The sequence below is a fragment of the Tachyglossus aculeatus genome, chromosome 1 (assembly GCF_015852505.1).
Source record: "Tachyglossus aculeatus isolate mTacAcu1 chromosome 1, mTacAcu1.pri, whole genome shotgun sequence".
Classification (NCBI taxonomy): domain Eukaryota; kingdom Metazoa; phylum Chordata; class Mammalia; order Monotremata; family Tachyglossidae; genus Tachyglossus; species Tachyglossus aculeatus.
Window position 1 is genome coordinate 5,473,623 of NC_052066.1, and position 23,233 is coordinate 5,496,855.

The 23,233-nt window shown below is 48.7% G+C and overlaps 1 protein-coding gene across 1 annotated transcript in view; it reads right to left on the minus strand.

The window, feature by feature from the left end:
• Window positions 1–23,233, minus strand: part of OBSL1 (obscurin like cytoskeletal adaptor 1) — a 73,549-nt gene that overhangs the window by 24,854 nt on the left and 25,462 nt on the right. Inside the window, exons 8-11 of the mRNA XM_038752459.1 lie at window positions 19,742–20,014; window positions 9,150–9,422; window positions 6,822–7,094; window positions 1,119–1,340 (exon numbers count right to left, since the gene is read on the minus strand). Coding sequence (XP_038608387.1) covers window positions 1,119–1,340; window positions 6,822–7,094; window positions 9,150–9,422; window positions 19,742–20,014 — 1,041 coding nt within the window. The remainder of the gene's footprint in view (window positions 1–1,118; window positions 1,341–6,821; window positions 7,095–9,149; window positions 9,423–19,741; window positions 20,015–23,233) is intronic.

Genomic DNA, 23,233 nt, shown 5'->3' on the forward strand with positions numbered 1-23,233 from the left:
CAATTACTCCCCACTTCACATAGTGAAGTCTCCCCACTTCAATCTATACTTCACGGTCCTGCCCGGATCGTATTTGTGCAGAAAAGCTCTGGGCATGTTTCTCCCCTCCTCAGAAATCTCCAGTGGCTACCAATCAATCTGCACATCAGGCAGAAACTCCTCACCCTGGGCTTCCAGGCTGTCCATCCATCCACCCCCTGGCCCCCTCCTACCTCCCCTCCCTTCTCTCCTTCTCCAGCCCAGCCCGCCCCCTCCGCTCCTCCACCGCTGATCTCCTCACCGTACCTCGCTCTCGCCTGTCCCGCCATCGACCCCCGGCCCACGTCCTCCCCCGGGCCCGGAATGCCCCCAATCCCTCTGCCCATCCGCCAAGCTCGCTCTCTTCCTCCCTTCAAAGCCCTACTGACAGCTCACCTCTTCCAGGAGGCCTTCCCAGAGCCCCCTTTTTCCTCTCCTCCTCCCCATCCCCCCTGACCTACCTCCTTCCCCTCCCCACAGCACCTGTATATATGTTTGTACATATTTATTACTCTATTTATTTATTTTACTTGTACATATTTATTCTATTTATTTTATTTTGTTAATATGTTTTGTTTTGTTGCCTGTCTCCCCCTTCTAGACTGTGAGCCCGCTGTTGGGTAGGGACCGTCTCTCTATGTTGCCAACTTGGACTTCCCAAGCACTTAGTACAGTGCTCGGCACACAGTAAGCGTTCAATAAATACGATTGAATGAATGAATGAATAGTAAATACTATTATTATTATTATTGTTAAGAGCAGTAGGGCCCCCAAGAGCCCATCCTTTACACGCTGCTCCTCTATAGAGAAGCAGCGTGGCTCAGTGGAAAGAGCCCGGGCTTTGGAGGTCGTGGGTTCAAATCCCTGCTCTGCCAATTGTCAGCTGTGTGACTTTGGACAAGTCACTTAACTTCTCTGTGCCTCAGTTACCTCATCCGGAAAATGGGGATTAAGACTGTGAGCCCCCTGTGGGACAGCCTGATCACCTTGTAACCTCCCCAGCGCTTAGAACAGTGCTTTGCACATAGTAAGCGCTTAATAAATGCTATTATTATTATTATTATTATTATTATTATTGCAGCAGATGGGTCCCCACCAACCTGAGATGACGACAGAGAAGGTGGCGGAGTCGTCTTCCGTGTCACACACGAAGTCCCTCGCATCCTGGGGCTGGGCGGCGGGCAGCAGCGGGCGGTGGCAGGGTCCCTGGCTCTCCAGCTGTAGGGTCCCACTGTCCTCCACCTCCAGCCCCCTCACCTGCTCTGAGCTCTGGGCCTCCACCGTCACCTCGTCCCGGGGCTCGACCACCCTCACGGGGGGCTCTGGGGGGGGCAGACAGGACACAGAGACACGGACCATCATTCTGCGGGGGGCTCAGTAAGGGGGATTCCCGAGAAAACGTTGGGACTAAGTGGGGACAGTCAGAGAGGGAGTGGGGGAGAAAGGCAGGGGGGGAGAGAGAGGGAGGGAACAATGGGGGAGAGGGAAGGAGAGTGGGAGATAGGGATAAAGAGAGAGAGATGAGAGAAGAACAGAAAAATTGGAGGAGAGAGAGAGAGATAGGGACACACAGAGAGAGAGGGAGAGATGAGAGAAGGACAGAGGAATTGGAGGAGAGAAAGGAGAGAGGGAGATAGGGATAGACAGAGAGAGAGAGGGAGAGATGAGAGAAGGACAGAGGAATTGGAGGAGAGAGAAGGAGACAGGGAGATAGGGACAGAGAGGGAGAGATGAGAGAAGGACAGAAGAATGGGGGGGTGAGAGGGAGAGAGGGACAGAGAGAGAGGGAGAGATGAGAGAAGGACAGAGGAATTGGAGGAGAGAGAAGGAGACAGGGAGATAGGGACAGAGAGGGAGAGATGAGAGAAGGACAGAAGAATGGGGGGGTGAGAGGGAGAGAGGGACAGAGAGAGAGGGAGAGATGAGAGAAGTACAGAAGAATTGGTGGAGAGAGAGGGAGATAGGGATAGAGAGGGGAGGGAGAGATGAGAGAAGGACAGAGGAATCGGTGGAGAGAGAGGGAGATAGGGATAGAGAGGGGAGGGAGAGATGAGAGAAGGACAGAGGAATCGGTGGAGAGAGAGGGAGATAGGGACATAGAGAGGGAGAGAGATGAGAGAAAGACAGAGGAATAGAGAGAAAGAAAGAAAGAGACGGGGAGACAGAAGCAAGAGGGATCTCAAAAGATTCTGGGGAAAATATTGAGACTAAGTGGGGACAGGCAGAGAGAGAGTGGGGAAAAGGAGAGGGGGAGAGGAGGGTGCGAGAGAGAAAGAGGGAGATGGGGAAAAAGAGGGGGAGAGAGGGTCAGAGAGAAAGAGGGAGACACGGGGGGAGAGAGATGGGCTAGGGAGAAAGAGAGGGAGAGATGAGACAAGGACAGAGGAATAGAGGAGAAGAAAGTGAGGAGACAGAAGCAAGGAGGCTCTCGGGGATAGGCAGAGGGGCAGGGGAGGGAGAGGGTGAGGGAAAGAGAGGAGGAGAGAGGGTTAGAGAGAAAGAGAGGGACAGATGGGGGGCAGAGGGAGAGGGGGATAGAGAGAAAGAGGCCCAGATGCGAGAAGGACAGAGGAATAGAGAAAAAGAAAGAAAGAGATGGGGAGAGAGAAAGAGAGAGGGATAGAGAGAAAGAAGGAGGGGGAGGAAGGGTTAGAGAGAGAGGAAGAGATGGGGAGAGGAGGCTAGAGAGAAAGAGAGGGAGGGAGGAAAGAAAGAGGAAGAAATGCAGAATAGAAGGAGAGAGGGAGCGTGGCTCAGTGGAAAGAACCCGGGCTTTGGAGTCAGAGGTCGTGGGTTCTAATCCCGACTCCGCCAATTGTCAGCTGTGTGACTTTGGGCAAGTCACTTCACTTCTCCGTGCCTCAGTTACCCCATCTGTAAAATGGGGATTAGACTGTGAGCCCCCCGTGGGACAACCTGATCACCTTGTAACCTCCCCAGCGCTTTGAATAGTGGTTTGCACATAGTAAGCACTTAATAAATGCCATCATTATTATTATTATTACTAAGGAGAAAGGGAGAGGGACAGAGGAAGAGAGAGAAAGTGATGGGGAGAGAGGGATAGAGAGAAGAGGGAGCATAGGAGGAGAGGGCTAAAGGAAAAGAGAAGAAGAGATGAGGAGAGAAGGATAGAGAGGGAGAGACAAAGGGAGATGAAGAAATGGGGGAGAGAGGGAGAGAGAGAAAGAGAGGGAGAGTCGGGGAGAGCGAGATGGGAAGAAAGAGGGAGAGAACGATAAAGAGAGGGAGAGATGAGAGAGGGACAGAAGAATAGAGAGAAAAAAGAGGGAGAGGCAGGGAGAGATATAGAGAGAAAGGGAGAAAGATGGGGAGAGAGATGGAAAGAGAAGTAGAGAGGAAGAGAGGGATAGAGAGAAAGAGAGGGAGAGATGAGAGGGACAGGAATATAGAAAAAGAAGGAGGAAGAGACAGGGAGAGAGGGAGAGGGATAGAGACGAAGAGAAGGGGAGAGAGGGAGAAATGAGAGAGGGACAGAGGAATAGAGAAAAAGAAAGGAAGAGACAGGGAGAGAGAGGGATAGAGATAAAGAGAGGAATGGAAAGAAAGAGGAAGAGATGGAAGAGAGGGATAGAGAGAAAAAGAGATGGGGAGACACAGGGAGAGAGAAGGAGAGAGGAATACAGAATGAGGCAGGGACGGATGAGAGAGGGACAGAAAGAGAGGGAGGAATAGAGAGAAAGAAAGAGAGAGAAATGGGGAGAGAGAAAAAGGGAGAGAAAGACAGACACCCATGCCCATCATCCCCGTCAGCTCTTCTGTACATTTAACTCCCTTCTCAGGCCCCCTGTTCCTCCCCCTCCTCCTTCCCTCACCCCCAACGATCTCGCCTCCTACTTCATTAATAAAATTAAATCCATCAGGTCTGAGCTCCCCAAAGTCACTACTCCCCCTTCTCCAACCCCCCGGCTCTCAACACTCTCCACTACTCTCCCATCCTTCCCAGCAGTATCCTCTGACGAGCTCTCCTCCCTCCTCTCAAGTGCTACTCCGGCCACCTGTGCTTCTTACCCCATTCCCTCTCATTTTATGAAATCTCTCACCCCTTCCCTCCTCCCCTCCTTAACTTCCATCTTAAACCGTTCACTCTCCACTGGTTCCTTCCCCTCTGCCTTCAAACATGCCCACGTCTCTCCCATCCTAAAAAAAAAACCCTCTCTTGACCCCACCTCACCTTCTAGTTATTGCTCTACCTCCCTCCTACCATTCCTTTCCAAACTCCTTGAACGAGTCGTCTACACACGCTGCCTCGAATTCCTCAACGCCAACTCTCTCCTCGACCCCCTCCAATCTGGCTTCCGTCCCCTACATTCCACAGAAACTGCCCTCTCAAAGGTCACCAATGACCTCCTGCTTGCCAAATCCAACGGCTCCTACTCTATCCTAATCCTCCTCGACCTCTCAGCTGCCTTCGACACTGTAGACCACCCCCTTCTCCTCAACACGCTATCCAACCTTGGCTTCACAGACTTCGTCCTCTCCTGGTTCTCCTATCTCTCCGGCCGTTCATTCTCAGTCTCTTTTGTGGGCTCCTCATCCCCCTCCCATCCCCTCACTGTAGGGGTTCCTCAAGGGTCAGTTCTCGGTCCCCTTCTGTTCTCTACACTCACTCCCTCGGTGAACTCATTCCCTCCCATGGTTTCAACTATCATCTCTACGCTGATGACACCCAGATCTGTGTCTCTGCACCTGCTCTCTTTCCCTCCCTTCAGGCTCATGTCTCCTCCTGCCTTCAAGCCATCTCCATCTGGATGTCTGCCCGCTATCTAAAAGTCAGTATGTCCAAGACTGAACTCCTTATCTTCCCTTCCAAACCCTGCCCTCTCCCTGACTTTCCCATCACTGTTGACGGCACTACCATCCTTCCCATCTCACAAGCCCGCAACCTTGGTGTCACCCTTGACTCCGCTCTCTCGTTCACCCCTCACATCCGATCCGTCACCAAAACCTGCCGCTCTCACCTCCGCAACTTTGCCAAGATCCGCCCTTTCCTCTCCATCCAAACTGCTACCCTGCTGGTTCAATCTCTCACCCTATCCCGACTGGATTACTGCATTGGCCTCCTCTCCAATCTCCCATCCTCCTGTCTCTCCCCATTTCAATCTATACTTCACGCTGCTGCCTGGATCATCTTTGTGCAGAAACGCTCTGGGCATGTTACTCCCCTCCTCAAAAATCTCCAGTGGCTACCAATCAACCTACACATCGGGCAAAAACACCTCACTCTCGGCTTCAAGGCTGTCCATCGCCTCGCCCCCTCCTACCTCACCTCCCTTCTTTCCTTCTACAGCCCAGCCCGCACCCACCGCTCCTCTGCCACTCACCTCCTCACTGGGCATCGTTCTCGCCTGTCCCGCCGTCGACCCCCGGCCCACGTCATCCCCCGGGCCTGGAATGCCCCCAATCCCTCTGCCCATCCGCCAAGCTAGCTCTCTTCCTCCCTTCAAGGCCCTACTGAGAGCTCACCTCCTCCAGGAGGCCTTCCCACACTCAGCGCCCTCCTTCCTCTCCCCCTCCTCCCCCTCCCCATCCCCCCCACCTTACCTCCTTCCCCTCCCCACAGCACCTGTATGTATGTTTGTATATATTTATTACTCTATTTTACTTGTACATATTTAGTATTCTATTTTATTTTATTAATATGTTTTGTTTTGTTGTCTGTCTCCCCCTTCTAGACTGTGAGCCCGCCGTTGGGTAGGGACCGTCTCTATATGTTGCCAACTTGTACTTCCCAAGTGCTTAGTCCAGTGCTCTGCCCACAGTAAGCGCTCAATAAATACGATTGAATGAATGAATGGATAGAAGAAGCAGTGTGTATTATGGAAAGAGCACGGGCTTCTAATCCTGGCTCTGCCACTTCTCAGCTGTGTGACTTTGGGCAAGTCACTTCACTTCTCTGTGCCTCAGTTCCCTCATCTGGAAAATGGGGATGAAGACTGTGAGCCCCATGTGGGACAACCTGATTACTTTGTATCTTCCCCAGCACTTAGATCAGTGCTTGGCACATAGTAAGTGTTTAACAAATGCCATTATTATTATTATTATTATTATTATTATTATTATTATTAAAAAGAGAGAGAGAGATGGGGAGAGAGTAAGAGAGAGGGAAGAAAGAGAGGGAGAGAAAGGGGAGAGAGGGTTAGAGAGAAAGAGGGACAGAAAGAGAGAGGGAGAGATGGGGAGAGAGCCCCTAACCTCAACCCTAATCCCAACCCCCCAATCCCAATCCCAGACTGAGCCCCCTTTTTCCCAGACTGAGCCCCCTTTTTCCTCTCCTCTTCCCCATCCCCCCCACCCTTACCTCCTTCCCCTCCCCACAGCACCTGTATATATGTTTGGACAGATTTATTACTCTATTTATTTTACTTGTCCATATTTGCTATTCTATTTATTTTGTTAATGATGGGCATCTAGCTTTATTTCTATTTATTCTGATGACACCTATCCACATGTTTAGTTTTGTTGTCCGTCTCCCCCTTCTAGACTGTGAGCCCGTTGTCGGGTGGGGACCATCTCTATAGGTTGCCGACTTGTAATTCCCAAGCGCTCAGTCCAGTGCTCTGCACACAGTAAGTGCTCAATAAATACGATTGAATGAATTAATTAATGAACCTCCACCCCACCTCAAAGCCCAGGCCTAATCCCAACGCCAGCCCCGGTGCCAATCCCAATGCCAGGACGGTGTCCATCTGTGCCCGCATCACGGCCTGGTCTCCCCCGGGAGGAGCAGAAGCAGCAGGGCCCCAAGGAGCCCACCCTCTACTCCAGGTGGGACCCCCAACTACCTGAGATGACGACGGAGAAGAAGGCCGAGTCGTCTCCCGCGTTGCACACGAAGTCCCCCGCGTCCCGGGGTCGGGCGGCGGGCAGCAGCAGGCGGTGGCGGGGTCCCTGGCTCTCCAGCTGCAGGCTCTCGCTCTCCTCCACCTCCAGCCCATCGTGGTACCAGCGCACGGAGACCCCCGGCCGGTTCAGCTCACACGTCAGGACCACCCGCTCCGAGCTCCGGGCCTCCACCCTCACCTCCTCCAGGGGCTGGACCACCCTCACGGGGGGCTCTGGGGGAGTAACCAAGACAGAGGCCTCTGGGAGGGAGTTTGGAGCTGGGCGTGGAGGGCTCAGGAATAATAATTCATTCAATCGTATTTATATATAATTATATAATTGGCATTTGTCAAGCGCTTACTATGTGCAAAGCACTGTTCTAAGCACTGGGGAGGATACGGGGTGATCAGGTTGTCCCACGTGGGGCTCACGGTCTTAATCCCCATTTTACAGATGAGGTAACTGAGGCCCAGAGAAGTGAAGTGACTTGCCCAAGATCACATAGCAGACATGTGGCGGAGTCGGGATTTGAACCCATGACCTCTGACTCCAAAGCCCGGGCTCTTTCCACTGAGCCACGCTGCTTCTCTAATTTATTGAACACTTCCTGTGTGCAGAGCACTGCACTAAGCGCTTGGGAAGTACAAGTTGGCAACATATAGAGACGGTCCCTACCCAAGTGGCAGAGCCTGGATGGGCTTAGGGGAAAGAGCCCGGGCTTGGTTGTCAGAGGATGTGGGTTCTAATACTGGCTCCACCACTTCATTCATTCATTCATTCAATCGTATTTATTGAGCGCTTACTGTGTGCAGGGCACTGGACTAAGCGCTTGGGAAGTACAAGTTGGCAACATATAGAGACGGTCCCGACCCAACAGTGGGCTCACAGTCTAGAAGGGGGAGACAGACAACAAAACCAAACATATTAACAAAATAAAATAAATAGAATAAATATGTACAAATAAATAGAGTAATAAATACGTACAAACATTTATACATATATACAGGTGGTGTGGGGAAGGGAAGAAGGTAAGGTGGGGGGGATGGGGAGCTGTGTGACCTTGGGCAAACCACTTCACTTCTCTGTGCCTCAGTGACCTCATCTAGAAAATGCGGATGAAGACTGTGAGCTCCACGTGGGACAACCTGATGACCTTGTATCTCCCCCAGTGCTTAGAACAGTGCTTGGCACAGAGTAAGCGCTAAACAAACTCCTCACCCTGGGCTTCAAGGCTGTCCATCCATCCCCTGGCCCCCTCCTACCTCACCTCCCTTCTGTCCTTGTCCAGCCCAGCCCTCACCCCCCGCTCCTCTGCCGCTAATCTCCTCCCCGTTAGGCCTCGTTCTCACCTGTCCCGCCATCGATCCCCGGCCCACGTCATCCCCCGGACCTGGAATGCCCCCAATCCCTCTGCCCATCTGCCAAGCTGGCTCTCTTCCTCCCTTCAAGGCCCTGCTGAGAGCTCACCTCCTCCAGGAGGCCTTTCCAGACTGAGCCCCTTCCTTCCTCTCCCCCTCGTCCCCCTCTCCATCCCCCCCATCTTACCTCCTTCCCTTCCCCACAGCACCTGTATATATGTATAGATGTTTGTACATATTTGTTACTCTATTTATTTATTTATTTATTTTACTTGTACATATCTATTCTATTTATTTTATTTTGTTAGTATGTTTGGCTTTGTTCTCTGTCTCCCCCTTTTAGACTGTGAGCCCACTGTTGGGTAGGGACTGTCTCTATATGTTGCCAACTTGTACTTCCCAAGCACTTAGTACGGTGCTCTGCACACAGTAAGTGCTCAATAAATACAATTGATGATGGTGATTATCATTAGGTCCTTCTGACTCCCGGGCCCAGGCTCTAGGCCGCGTTGCACCCAGAAGATTCAGGCAATCAATTGTATTTCTTGAGTACTTGCTGTGTGCAGAGCACTGTACTAATCAATCAATCCATCAATCGTATTTATTGAGCGCTTACTGTGTGCAGAGCACTGTACTAAGCGCTTGGGAAGTACAAGTTGGCAACATATAGAGACAGTCCCTACCCAAAGCGCTTGGGAAGTGCAAGTTGGCAACATCTAGAGACGGCCCCTACCCAACAGCGGGCTCACAGTCTAGAAGGGCGAGACAGGGAACAAAACCGAACATATTAACAAAATAAAATAAATAGAATAGATATGTACAAGTAAAATAAATAAATAAATAGAGTGATAAATATGTACAAACATATCTACATATATACAGGCAAGAACGGGAAGGACACCCCCTCCGTCCCTTGAGCATGGCTCCCACCTGAGACGACGACGGAGAAGAAGGCCGAGTCGTCTCCCGCGTCGCACACGAACTCCCCCGCGTCCCGGGGCCGGACGGCGGGCAGCAGCAGGCGGTGGCGGGGTCCCTGGCTCTCCAGCTGCAGGCTCTCGCTCTCCTCCACCTCCAGCCCATCGTGGTACCAGCGCACGGAGACCCCCGGCCGGTTCAGCTCGCACGTCAGGACCACCCGCTCCGAGCTCCGGGCCTCCACCCGCACCTCGTCCAGGGGCCGGACCACCCTCATGGGGGGCTCTGCGGAGAAACAGAAGACGAATAATAATAACATGGTATTTTTTAAGCCCTTGCTATGTGCCAGGCACTGTGATAATAATAATAATGGCATTTAGTAAGTGCTTACTATGTACAAAGCACTCTTCTAAATGCTGCCAATATATGTTATTATATGTACATATATAACAATATATATATATATATATATATATAACAATATATATGTTGCCAATTTGTACTTCCCAAGCGCTTAGTACAGTGCTCTGCACATAGTAAGCGCTCAATAAATACGATTGATGATGATTATGCTGGGGCGGTTACGAGGTGATCAGGTTGTCCCATTGGGGGGCTCACAGTCTTCATCCCTATTTTACAGATGAGGGAACTGAGGGTCAGAGATGTGAAGTGACTTGCCCAAAGTCACACAGCTGACAATTGGCGGAGCCGGGATATGAACCCATGACCTCTGACTCCAAAGCCCGGGCTCTTTCCACTGAGCCACGCTGCTTCCCCTAACTGTTGAAGATACAAGGCAATCTGGTTGTCCCCGGGGGGGCTCACAGTCTTCATCCCCATCTTCCAGATGAGGCAACTGAGGCCCAGGGAAGTGAAGTGACTTGCCCAAAGTCCCACAGCTGACAAGTGGCGGAGGCGGGATTAGAACCCATGACCTCTGACTCCCAATAATAATAATAATAATAATGGCATTTATTAAATGCTTACTATGTGCAAAGCACTGTTCTAAGCGCTGGGGAGGTTACAAGGTGATCAGGTTGTCCCACAGAGGGCTCACAGTCAATCCCCATTTTACAGATGAGGTCACTGAGGTGCAGAGAAGTGAAGTGACTTGCCCAAAGTCACACAGCTGATAATTGGAGGAGCCGGGATTTGAACCCATGACACTGACTCCAAAGCCCGGGCTCTTTCCACTGAGCCACGCTGCTTCTCTAAGACCACGCTCTTTCCACTGAGCCAGCCCTTTGGGGTTTTTGAAGCCTGGTTGGTGATTAGAGAAGCAGCGTGGCTCAGTGGAAAGAGCCTGGGCTTTGGAGTCAGAGGTCATGGGTTCAAATCCCGGCTCTGCCAATTGTCAGCTGTGTGGCTTTGGGCAAGTCACTTCACTTCTCTGTGCTTCAGTTCCCTCATCTGTAAAATGGGGATTAAGACCGTGAGCTCCCCCGTGGGACAACCTGATCACCTTGTATTCCGCCAGCGCTTAGAATGGTACTTTGCACAGAGTAAGCGCTTAACAAATACTGTTATTATCATTATTATTATTAGAGAGGTAGCCTGTTTGAGATAACTTGAAAGGCAGCCCATTTGGGGTGGTTTGACAAGTAGCCCCTTTGGGTTACCTCTGCACACAGTAAGCGCTCAATAAATACGATTGATTGATTGATTGATTGGGGTGATTTGAAGCCTATTTGATGATTTGAGAGGAAGCTCATTTGAGGTTACTTGAAAGGAAGCCCATTTGGGGTGGTTGGAGAACCTGTTTGGGGTTACTTGAAAGGAAGCCCCTTAGTGGAAAGAGCCCGGGCTTGGGAGTCAGAGGTCATGGGTTCTAATCCTGCCTCTACCACTTGTCCCCTGGGTGACTTGAGGCAAGCCACTTCACTTCTCTGGGCCTCAGTTCCCTCATCTGGAAAATGGGGGTGAAGACCGTGAGCCGCTCCGTCGGACAACCTGATCACCTTGTATCTCCCCCAGCGCTTAGAACACTGCTTGGCACATAGTAAGCGCTTCCCAAAGACCATCATTATTGTTGTTCTTTGGGGCGGTTTGAGAGATAGCCATTTGGGGTTATTTGAAGGAGAAGAGAAGAGATGAAGAAGGAAGAAGGGGGGAGGAGGGAGAGGAGAGAAGAGAGGAAGGTGGGGGAGGAAGAGGAGGGACGAGGAAGAGGAGGGACGAGGAAGAAAGGAGGAAGGTTCGGGGTGGTTTGAAAGGTAGCCCATTGGACGTTTCCCTCATCTGTAAAATGGGGATGAAGAAAGTGAGCTCCCCGTGGGACAACCTGACCACCTTGTAATAATAATAATAATGATAGCATTTATTAAGCGCTTACTGTGTGCAAAGCACTGTTCTAAGCGCTGGGGAGGTAACAGGGTGATCAGGTTGTCCCACAGGGGGCTCACAATCTTCATCCCATTTTACAGATGAGGGAACTGGGGCACAAAGAAGCGAAGTGACTTGCCCAAAGTCACACAGCTGACAAGTGGCGGAGCCGGGATTTGAACCTATGACCTCTGACTCCAGAGCTCGTGATCTTTTCCTTTCAAGGCCCTACTGAGAGCTCACCTCCTCCAGGAGGCCTTCCCACACTGAGCCCTTTCCCTCCTCTCCCCCTCGTCCCCCTCTCCATCCCCCCATCTTACCTCCTTCCCTTCCCCACAGCACCTGTATATATGTATATATGTTTGTACATATTTATTACTCTATTTATTTATTTTACTTGTACATATCTATTCTATTTATTTTATTTTGTTAGTATGGTTTTGTTCTCTGTCTCCCCCTTTTAAACTGTGAGCCCACTGTTGGGTAAGGACTGTCTCTATATGTTGCCAACTTGTACTTCCCAAGCGCTTAGTACAGTGCCCTGCACACAGTTAGCGCTCAATAAATACGACTGATTGATTGATTTTCCACTGAGCCACGCTGCTTCTCAACCTTGTAACCTCCCCAGTGCTTCGAACAGTGCTTTGCACATAGTAAGCGCTTAATAAATGCCATCATCATTATTATTATTATAAGGAAGCCCATTTGGGGGGGTTTGAGAGTAGCCCCTTTGGGGTTACTTGAGAGGAAGCCCATTCGGTGGCTTGAGAGGTAGCCCCTTTGGGGTGATTTGAAGTCCATTTTTGGTGGTTTGAGAGGTAGCCCGTTGGAGGTTACTTGAAATCAATCAATCAATCGTATTGATTGAGCGCTTACTGTGTGCAGAGCACTGTACTAAGCGCTTGGGAACTACAAGTTGGCAACATAGAGAGACAGTCCCTACCCAACAGTGGGGTCACAGTCTAAAAGAAAGGAAGGAAAGAAAGCCCACTTGGGGTGGTTTGAAAGGTAGCTCCTTGGGGGTTATTTGAAGCCCTTTTGAGGTGGTTTGAGACTCTTTAGACTGTGAGCCCACTGTTGGGTAGGGACCGTCTCTATATGTTGCCAACTTGGACTTCCCAAGCGCTTAGTACAGTGCTCTGCCCACAGTAAGCGCTCAATCAATACGATTGATTGATTGATTAACCCATTTGGGGTTTCTTGAAAGGCAGCCCATTTGAGGCGGTTTGAGAGGTAACCCTCTTTAGACTGTGAGCCCACTGTTGGGTAGGGACCGTCTCTATATGTTGCCAACGTGGACTTCCCAAGCGCTTAGTACAGTGCTCTGCCCACAGTAAGCGCTCAATCAATACGATTGATTGATTGATTAACCCATTTGGGGTTTCTTGAAAGGCAGCCCATTTGAGGCGGTTTGAGAGGTAACCCTCTTTAGACTGTGAGCCCACTGTTGGGTAGGGACCGTCTCTATATGTTGCCAACGTGGACTTCCCAAGCGCTTAGTACAGTGCTCTGCACACAGTAAGCGCTCAATCAATACGATTGATTGATTGATTGATTAAACCATTTGGGGTTTCTTGAAAGGCAGCCCATTTGAGGCGGTTTGAGAGGTAACCCTCTTTAGACTGTGAGCCCACTGTTGGGTAGGGACCGTCTCTATATGTTGCCAACTTGGACTTCCCAAGCGCTTAGTACAGTGCTCTGCACACAGTAAGCGCTCAATCAATACGATTGATTGATTGATTGATTAACCCATTTGGGGTTTCTTGAAAGGCAGCCCATTTGAGGCGGTTTGAGAGGTAGCCCCTTTGGGGTCGCTTGACAGGAAGCCTGTTTGGGGTGGTTTGAAAGATAGCCACTTTGGGGATATTTGAAGAAGCAGCGTGGCTCAGTGGAAAGAGCACAGGCTTGGGAGTCGGAAGTCATGGGTTCAAATCCCGGCTCTGCCACGTGTCAGCTGTGTGACTTTGGGCAAGCCACTTCACTTCTCTGTGCCTCAGTTACCTCACCTGGAAAATGGGGATGAAGACTGTGAGCCCCTCGTGGGACAACCTGATCACCTTGTAATCTCCCCAGAGCTTAGAACAGTGCTTTGCACATAGTAAGCGCTTAATAAATGCTCTTATTATTATTATTATTATTATTATTATTATTATTATTATTATTACTACTACAGCCCCTTTGGGGATATTTGAAGAAGCAGCGTGGCTCAGTGGAAAGAGAACAGGCTTGGGAGTTGGAGGTCATGAGTTCTAATCCCGCCTCTACCACGTGTCAGCTGTGTGACTTTGGGCAAGTCACTTCACTTCTCTGTGCCTCAGTGACCTCATCTGTAAATTGGGGATGACGATTGTGAGCCCTTCAGGGAACCTGATCACCTTGTATCCTCCCCAGCGCTTAGAACAGTGCTTTGCACATAGTAAGCGCTTAACAAATACCAAAATGATTATTATTATTATTATTTTGAGGTGGTTGGAGAGGTAACTCACTTGGGGTTACTTGAAAGGAAGCCCATTTGGGAGTTTGAGAGGTAGCCCCTTTGGGGTGATTTGAAGCCCATTTGATGGTTGGAGAGGTAGCCCGTTTGGAGTGGTTTAAGAGGTAGCCCATCTAGAAGCAACGTGGCTCAGTGGAAAGAGCCCTGGCTTGGGAGTCAGAGGTCATGGGTTCGAATCTCAGCTCTGCCGCTGGTCAGCTGTGTGACTCTGGGCAAGGAACAACTTCTCTGAGCCTCCGTTATCTCATCTGTAAAAAGGGGATGAAGACTGTGAGCCCCCCGTGGGACAACCTGATCACCTTGTGACCTCTCCAGCACTTAGAACAGTGCTTTGTACATAGTAAGCGCTTAATAAATGCCATTATCATTATTATTATTATTCTCTATGCCTCAGTTATCTCATCTGTAAAATGGGGATGAAGACTGTGAGCCCCCCGTGGGACAACCTGATCACCTTGTAACCTCTCCAGCACTTAGAACAGTGCTTTGCACATAGTAAGCGCTTAATAAATGTCATTATCATTGTTATTACTATTATTTTCTATGCCTCAGTTATCTTATCTGTAAAATGAGGATGAAGACTGTGAGCCCCCCGTGGGACAACCTGATCACCTTGTAACCTCTCCAGCGCTTAGAACAGTGCTTTGCACATAGTAAGCGCTTAATAAATGCCATTATCATTATTATTATTCTCTATGCCTCAGTTATCTCATCTGTAAAATGGGGATGAAGACTGTGAGCCCCCCGTGGGACAACCTGATCACCTTGTAACCTCTCCAGCACTTAGAACAGTGCTTTGCACATAGTAAGCGCTTAATAAATGCCATTATCATTGTTATTATTATTATTTTCTATGCCTCAGTTATCTCATCTGTAAAATGGGAATGAAGACTGTGAGCCCCCCGTGGGACAACCTCATCACCTTGTAACCTCTCCAGCGCTTAGAACAGTGCTTGGCACATAGTAAGCGCTTAATAAATGTCATCATCATCATTATTATTATTATTTTCTAGGCCTCAGTTATCTCATCTGTAAAATGAGGATGAAGACTGCGAGCCCCCCGTGGGACAGCCTGATCACCTTGTAACCTCTCCAGCGCTTAGAACAGTGCTTGGCACATAGTAAGCGCTTAATAAATGTCATTATCATCGTTGTTATTATTATTATTATTTTCTAGGCCTCAGTTATCTCATCTGCAAAATGAGGATGAAGCCTGTGAGCCCCACGTGGGAAACCTGAGCACCTTGTATCCTCCCCAGCGCTTAGAACAGTGCTTGGCACATAGTAAGCGCTTAACAAATGCCAACATTATTATCTAAGTTTACTTGAACAGAAGCCCGTTTGGGATGGTTGGAGGGGTAGCCCAAGGAGATAACCGGTGTCTCCATCCAAGTTTTTCCTGCTGCTAGAAATGGGGAACCAAACTGAGCGATCAATTTATTCCTTATTAGCCTAGGAATATCTTTAATCTTTATTTTATCTTTATCTTATCTTTATCTTTATCTTTATTTTTAGACTGTGAGCCCACTGTTGGGTAGGGACTGTCTCTATGTGTTGCCAATTTGTACTTCCCAAGCGCTTAGTACAGTGCTCTGCACACAGTAAGCGCTCAATAAATACGATTGATTGATTTAATCCTGAGAGTTACCTATCGCGGGTTCTGTGTGCGATAGGGAAAGTTCTTTAGGCCGTAGGTAACCTCAGTAAACCTGCTTCTGTTACCCAGATCGCCTTAACCTTGTCATCATCAATCAGATTTATTGAGCGCTTACTATGTGCAGAGCATCAGAGAAGCAGCGTGGCTCAGTGGAAAGAGCCCGGGCTTTGGGGTCAGGGGTCATGGGTTCAAATCCTGACTCCGCCAATTGTCAGCTGGGTGACTTTGGGCAAGTCGCTTCACTTCTCCGGGCCTCAGTGACCTCATCTGTAGAATGGGGATTGACTGTGAGCCCCCCGTGGGACAACCTGATCACCTTGTTAACCTCCCCAGTGCTTAGAACAGTGCTTTGTGCATAGTAAGCCCTTAATAAATGCCATTATTATTATTATTGTCTGCTGGGTGACTTTGGGCAAGTCGCTTCACTTCTCTGGGCCTCAGTGATCTCATCTGTAAAATGGGGACTGACTGAGCCCCCCGTGGGACAACCTGATCACCTTGTAACCTCCCCAGCGCTTAGAACAGTGTTTTGTGCATAGTAAGCACTTAATAAATGCCATTATTATTATTATTATTGTCTGCTGGGTGACTTTGGGCAAGTCGCTTCACTTCTCTGTGCCTCAGCGACCTCATCTGTAAAATGGGGATGAAGACCGTGAGCCCCACGTGGGACAATCCGATCACCTTGTAACCTCCCCAGCGCTTAGAACAGTGCTTTGCGCATAGTAAGAGCTTAATAAATGCCATTATTATTATTATTGTCTGCTGGGTGACTTTGGGCAAGTCGCTTAACTTCTCTGTGCCTCAGCGACCTCACCTGTAAAATGGGGATGAAGACCGTGAGCCCCACGTGGGACAATCTGATCACCTTGTCACCTCCCCAGCACTTAGAACAGTGCTTTGCACATAGTAAGCGCTTAATAAATGCCATTATGATTATTATTATTGTCTGCTGGGTGACTTTGGGCAAGTCGCTTAACTTCTCTGTGCCTCAGTGACCTCATCTGTAAAATGGGGATGAAGATCGTGAGCCCCACGTGGGACAACCTGCTCACCTTGTATCTCCCCCAGTGCTTAGAACAGTGCTTGGCACAGAGTAAGCGCTTAACAAATGCCATTATCATTATTATTATAATTATTATCAGCAGCATGGCCTAGTGGATAAAGTCCAGGCTTGGGAGTCAGAAGGTCGTGGGTTCTAATCCTGGCTCCGCCACTCGTCTGTTGTGTGACTTTGGGCAAGTCACTTCACTTCTCTGGGCCTCATTCCCCTCATCTGTAAAATGGGGATTAATCAATCAATCAATCGTATTTATTGAGCGCTTACTATGTGCAGAGCACTGTACTAAGCGCTTGGGAAGTACAAATTGGCATCACATAGAGACAGTCCCTACCCTACAGTGGGCTCACAGTCTAAAAGACTGTGAGATTAAGAGAGTGAACCCTGTGTGGGACAGGGACTGGCTCCAAACCGATTATGTTGTGTCCTCCCTAGCGCTTAGGACAGGTCCTGGAGCAGAGTAAGCGCTCAACAAATATCATAATTATTACTATTATTATTATTATTATCTTAATAATCTTGCTGCCATTACCCATTACCCTCTAATCTGTGAGCTAGACCGTAAGCTCTGTCTAGACTGTCAGCTGCCCCCAGAGTGTAAGCTCGTTGTGGGCAGGAAATGTGTCCGTTAACTATTAGACTGTAACAGTAATAATAATTTTGGTATTTGTTAAGCGCTTACTATGTGCCAGGCACTTCATTCATTCGTTCAATCGTAGTTATTGAGTGCTTACTGTGTGCAGGGCACTGTGCTAAGCACTTGGAAATATGAATATATGTATATATGTTTGTACATATTTATTACTCTATTTTACTTGTACATATCTATTCTATTTATTTTATTTTGTTAGTATGTTTGGTTTTGTTCTCTGTCTCCCCCTTTTAGACTGTGAGCCCACTGTTGGGTAGGGACTGTCTCTATATGTTGCCAACTTGGACTTCCCAAGCGCTTAGCACAGTGCTGTGCACACAGTAAGCGCTCAATAGATACGATTGATGATGATGATGACTGTCTCTATATGTTGCCAACTTGTACTTCCCAAGCGCTTAGTACAGTGCTCTGCACACAGTAAGCGCTCAATAAATACGATTGATGATGATGATGACTGTCTCTATATGTTGCCAACTTCTACTTCCCAAGCGCTTACTCCAGTGCTCTGCACACAGTAAGCGCTCAATAAATACGATTGATTGATTGATTGATTGGAAAGTCCAATTCGGCCACAGATAAAGACAATCCCTACCCAATGACGGGCTCACAGTCTAGAAGGGGGGAGATGGACAACAAAACCAAAGAAGTAGACAGGCATCACTACTATCAAAGTAGATAAATAGAATTATAGCTATATACACATCATTAATAAAATAGAGTAATAAATATGTACCGATAAAATAAACAGTAATAAATATGTTGAAATGTATAAAAGTGCTGTGGCGGGGGGGAAGGGGGTGATGAGGGAGGAGGAGGAGAGGGAAAAGGGGGGGCTCAGTCCGAGAAGGCCTCCTGGAGGAGGTGAGCTCTCAAATACAGGGAAGCAGCGTGGCTCAGTGGAAAGAGCCCGGGCTTTGGAGTCAGAGGTCATGGGTTCGAATTCCGGCTCCACCACATGTCTGCTGTGTGACCTTGGGCAAGTCGCTTCACTTCTCGGAGCCTCAGTTCCCTCATCTGGAAAATGGGGGTGAAGACTGGGAGCCCCACGTGGGACAACCTGGTCACTTGTATCCCCCCTGGTGCTTAGAACAGTGCTTTGCACATAGTAAGCGCTTAACAAATGCCATCATCATTATCATCATCATTACAATGCTTTGCACAGAGTAAGCACTCAATAAATACGACTAAATGGATGATAGAAGGAAGGAAGGAAGGAAATGAGCTCACGAGTTACCCAGGGCCTGGTTCCAACCGGTGACACACTGTTCTAAGCACTGGGGTAGATCCAAGCTAATCAGGTTGGACACAGTCCCTGTCCCATGCGGGGCTCCCAGTCTTCACCTCCATTTTACAGATGAGAGAACCGAGGCCCAGAGAATCAATCAATCAATCGTATTTATTGAGCGCTTACTGTGTGCAGAGCACTGGACTAAGCGCTTCAGAAGTCCAAGTTGGCAACATATAGAGACGGTCCCTACCCAACAGTGGGCTCACAGTCTAAAAGTGAAGTGAAGTGAAGTGAAGTGACTCCTCCAAGGTCACACAGGGGGCAAGGTGGCCCTGCTGAGAGCTCACCTCCTCCAAGAGGCCTTCCCAGACTGAGCCCCTTCCTTCCTCTCCCCCTCGTCCCCCTCTCCATCCCCCCCGTCTTACCTCCTTCCCTTCCCCACAGCACCTGAATATATGTATAGATGTTTGTACATATTTATTACTCTATTTATTTATTTATTTATTTTGCTTGTCCATATCTATTCTATTTATTTTATTTTGTTAGTATGTTTGGTTTTGTTCTCTGTCTCCCCCTTTTAGACTGTGAGCCCACTGTTGGGTAGGGACTGTCTCTATATGTTGCCAATTTGTACTTCCCAAGCGCTTAGTCCAGTGCTCTGCACATAGTAAGCGCTCAATAAATACGACTGATGATGATGATGGAAACCAAACGTACTAACAAAATAAAATAAATAGAATAGATATGTTCAAGTAAATAAATAAATAAATAGAGTAATAAATATGTACAAACATATATACATATATACAGGTGCTGTGGGGAAGGGAAGGAGGTAAGATGCCGGGGATGGAGAGGGGGACAAAGGGGAGAGGAAGGAAGGGGCTCAGTCTGGGAAGGCCTCCTGGAGAAGGCCCAGAGAATCAATCAATCAATTAATTGTATTTATTGAGCGCTTACTGTGTGCACAGTACTGGACTAAGCGCTTGGGAAGTACAAGTTGGCAACATAGAGAGACGGTCCCTACCCAACAGTGGGCTCACAGTCTAGAAGTGAAGTGAAGTGACTCCTCCAAGGTCACACAGGGGGCAAGTGGTGGAGCTGGGATGAGAATCCTTGTGATTCCCAGGCTTGGGCCCTACCCACCAGGCCGCGCCGGTTCATCTTCACCTTCCGGCGGGGACAGCCACAGACCTGAGATGACGACGGAGAAGGTGGCGGAGTTGTCTCCCGCGTCGCACACGAAGTCCCCCGCGTCCTTGGGCCGGACGGCGGGCAGCAGCAGGCGGTGGCGGGGTCCCTGGCTCTCCAGCTGCAGGCTCTCGCTCTCCTCCACCTCCAGCCCATCGTGGTACCAGCGCACGGAGACCCCCGGCCGGTTCAGCTCGCACGTCAGGACCACCCGCTCCGAGCTCCGGGCCTCCACCCGCACCTCGTCCAGGGGCCGGACCACCCTCACGGGGGGCTCTGCGGAGAAACAGAAGAAGAAGAATAATAACATGGCATTTTTAAGCCCTTGCTATGTGCCAGGCACTGTGATAATAATAATAATGGCAATAATGGCATTTATTAAGTGCTTACTATGTACAAAGCACTCTTCCAAGCGCTGGGGAGGTTACAAGGTGATCAGGTTGTCCCATGGGGGGCTCACAGTCTTCATCCCTATTTTACAGATGAGGGAACTGGGGCCCAGAGAAGTCATCATCAACATCAATCGTATTTATTGAGCGCTTACTGTGTGCAGAGCACTGTACTAAGCGCTCTGTAGAAGTGAAGCGACTTGCCCAAAGTCACACAGCTGATAATTGGCGGAGCTGGGATTTGAACCCATGACCTCTGACTCCAAAGCCCGGGCTCTTTCCACGGAGCCACGCTGCTTCCCCTCACTGTTGAAGATACAAGGCAATCTGGTTGTCCCAGGGGGGGCTCACAGTCTTCATCCCCATCTTCCAGATGAGGCAACTGAGGCCCAGGGAAGTGAAGTGACTTGCCCAAAGTTCCACAGCTGGGGCTCTGGAGGAGCAGACAGGACACAGACACTTTTCGGTTTGTCTCCCCCATTCCATTGGAAGCTTCCTCGTCATTCAGTCAATCAGTCGCAAGGGAATGTGTCCATTTATTGTTCTACTGGACTCTCCCAAGCGTTTAGTACAGTGCTCTGCACATAGTAGGCACTTAATAAATACGATTGAATGAATTTACGAATAATAATAACTGTAGTGTCTGTGGTGTCTTCTAGACTGTGAGCCCACTGTTGGGTAGGAACCGTCTCTATATGTTACCAACTTGTACTTCCCAAGTGCTTAGTACAGTGCTCTGCACACAGTAAGTGCTCAATAAATACGATTGATTGATTGATTGATTGATTGAAGTGCTTACTATGTGCCAGGCACTGTTCTAAGCGCTGGGGTAGATACAAGCTAGTCGGGTTGGACACAGTCCCTGTCTGCTGCGGGCAGGGAATGTGTCTGTTTATTGTTCTGTTGTGCACTCCCAATTGCTTAGTAGCAATGATAATAATGATTATGGTATTTGTTAAGCGCTTACTATGTGCCAAGCACTGTTCTAAGCTCTGAAATAGATACAAGGTGATCAGGTTGTCCCACAAGGGGCTCACAGTCTTAATCCCCATTTTACAGATGAGGGAACTGAGGCACAGAGAAGTGAAGTGACTTGCCCAAAGTCACAGAGCTGACATGTGGCGGAGTCAGGATTAATAATAATAATAATAATAATAATAATAATAATGGTATTTGTTAAGCGCTTACTATGTGCCAAGCACTGTTCTAAGTGCTGGGATAGATACAAGGTGATCAGTTTGTCCCACATGGGGCTCACAGTCTTCATCCCCATTTTACAGATGAGGGAACTGAGGCACAGAGAAGTGAAGTGACTTACCCAAAGTCACGTAGCTGACATGCGGTGGAGTCAGGATTAATAATAATAACAATGGCATTTGTTAAGCACTTACTATGTGCCAAGCACTGTTCTAAGTGCTGGGATAGATACAAGGTGATCAGTTTGTCCCACATGGGGCTCACAGTCTTCATCCCCATTTTACAGATGAGGGAACTGAGGCACAGAGAAGTGAAGTGACTTACCCAAAGTCACGTAGCTGACATGCGGTGGAGTCAGGATTAATAATAATAACAATGGCATTTGTTAAGCACTTACTATGTGCCAAGCACTGTTCTAAGTGCTGGGATAGATACAAGGTGATCAGTTTGTCCCACATGGGGCTCACAGTCTTCATCCTCATTTTACAGATGAGGGAACTGAGGCACAGAGAAGTGAAGTGACTTGCCCAAAGTCACATAGCTGACATGTGGTGGAGTCAGGATTAATAATAATAACAATGGCATTTGTTAAGCACTTACTATGTGCCAAGCACTGTTCTAAGCGCTGGGATAGATACAAGGTGATCAGTTTGTCCCACATGGGGCTCACAGTCTTAATCCCCATTTTGCAGATGAGGGAACTGAGGCACAGAGAAGTGAAGTGACTTGCCCAAAGTCACATAGCTGACATGTGGTGGAGTCAGGATTAATATTAATAATAATAATAATAATAATAATAATGGTGGTATTTGTTAAGTGCTTGCAATGTGCCAAGCACCGTTCTAAGCGCTGGGATAGATACAAGGCCATTTCATCAGGTTGTCCCATGTGGGACTCACAGTCTTCATTTGTTAAGCACTTACTATGTGCAAAGCACTGTACTAAGCGCTGGGGAGGTTATAAGGTGATCAGGTTGTCCCACCTGGGGCTCCCAGTCTTCATCCCCATTTTCCAGATGAGGTCACTGAGGCCCAGAGAAGTGACGTGACTTGCCCAAAGTCACACAGCTGACAAGTGGCGGAGCCGGGATTTGAACCCACGACCTCTGACCCCCAAGCCCGGGCTCTTTCCACTGAGCCACGCTGCTTCTGTTATATTCTTTTGCCCTCTCCCAAGCGCTTAGTCCAGTGTTCCGCACCCAGTAAGCGCTCGATAAATACGAATATCTGCCTGGCACGGCAAGCGCTCAGTAGATTCGATTGATTGACACAGCGGGCATTCAATAGATACGACTGAATCATCATCATCATCATCAATCGTATTTATTGAGCGCTTACTGTGTGCAGAGCACTGGACTAAGCGCTTGGGAAGTCCAAGTTGGCAACATATAGAGACCAACAGTGGGCTCACAGTCTAGAAGGGGGAGACAGAGAACAAAACCAAACACACCAAGAAAATCAAATAAATAGAATAGATATGTACAAGTAAAATAAGTAAATAAATAAATAGAGAAATAAATATGTACAAACATATATACAGGTAAATGAATGAATGAACACGTGAATCAAATAAACCCCATCCCCGGCCTCTCCCTCCTCAGCAGGCCCTCATCCGTCCTTTTAGACTGTGAGCCCACTGTTGGGTAGGGGCTGTCTCTATATGTTGCCAATTTGTACTTCCCAAGCGCTTAGTACAGTGCTCTGCACATAGTAAGCGCTCAATAAATACGATTGATGATGATATACAGGTAAACGAATGAATGAACACATGAATCAAATAAACCCCATCCCCGGTCTCTCCCTCCTCAGCAGGCCCTCATCCGTCCTTTTAGACTGTGAGCCCACTGTTGGGTAGGGACTGTCTCTATATGTTGCCAATTTGTACTTCCCAAGCGCTTAGTACAGTGCTC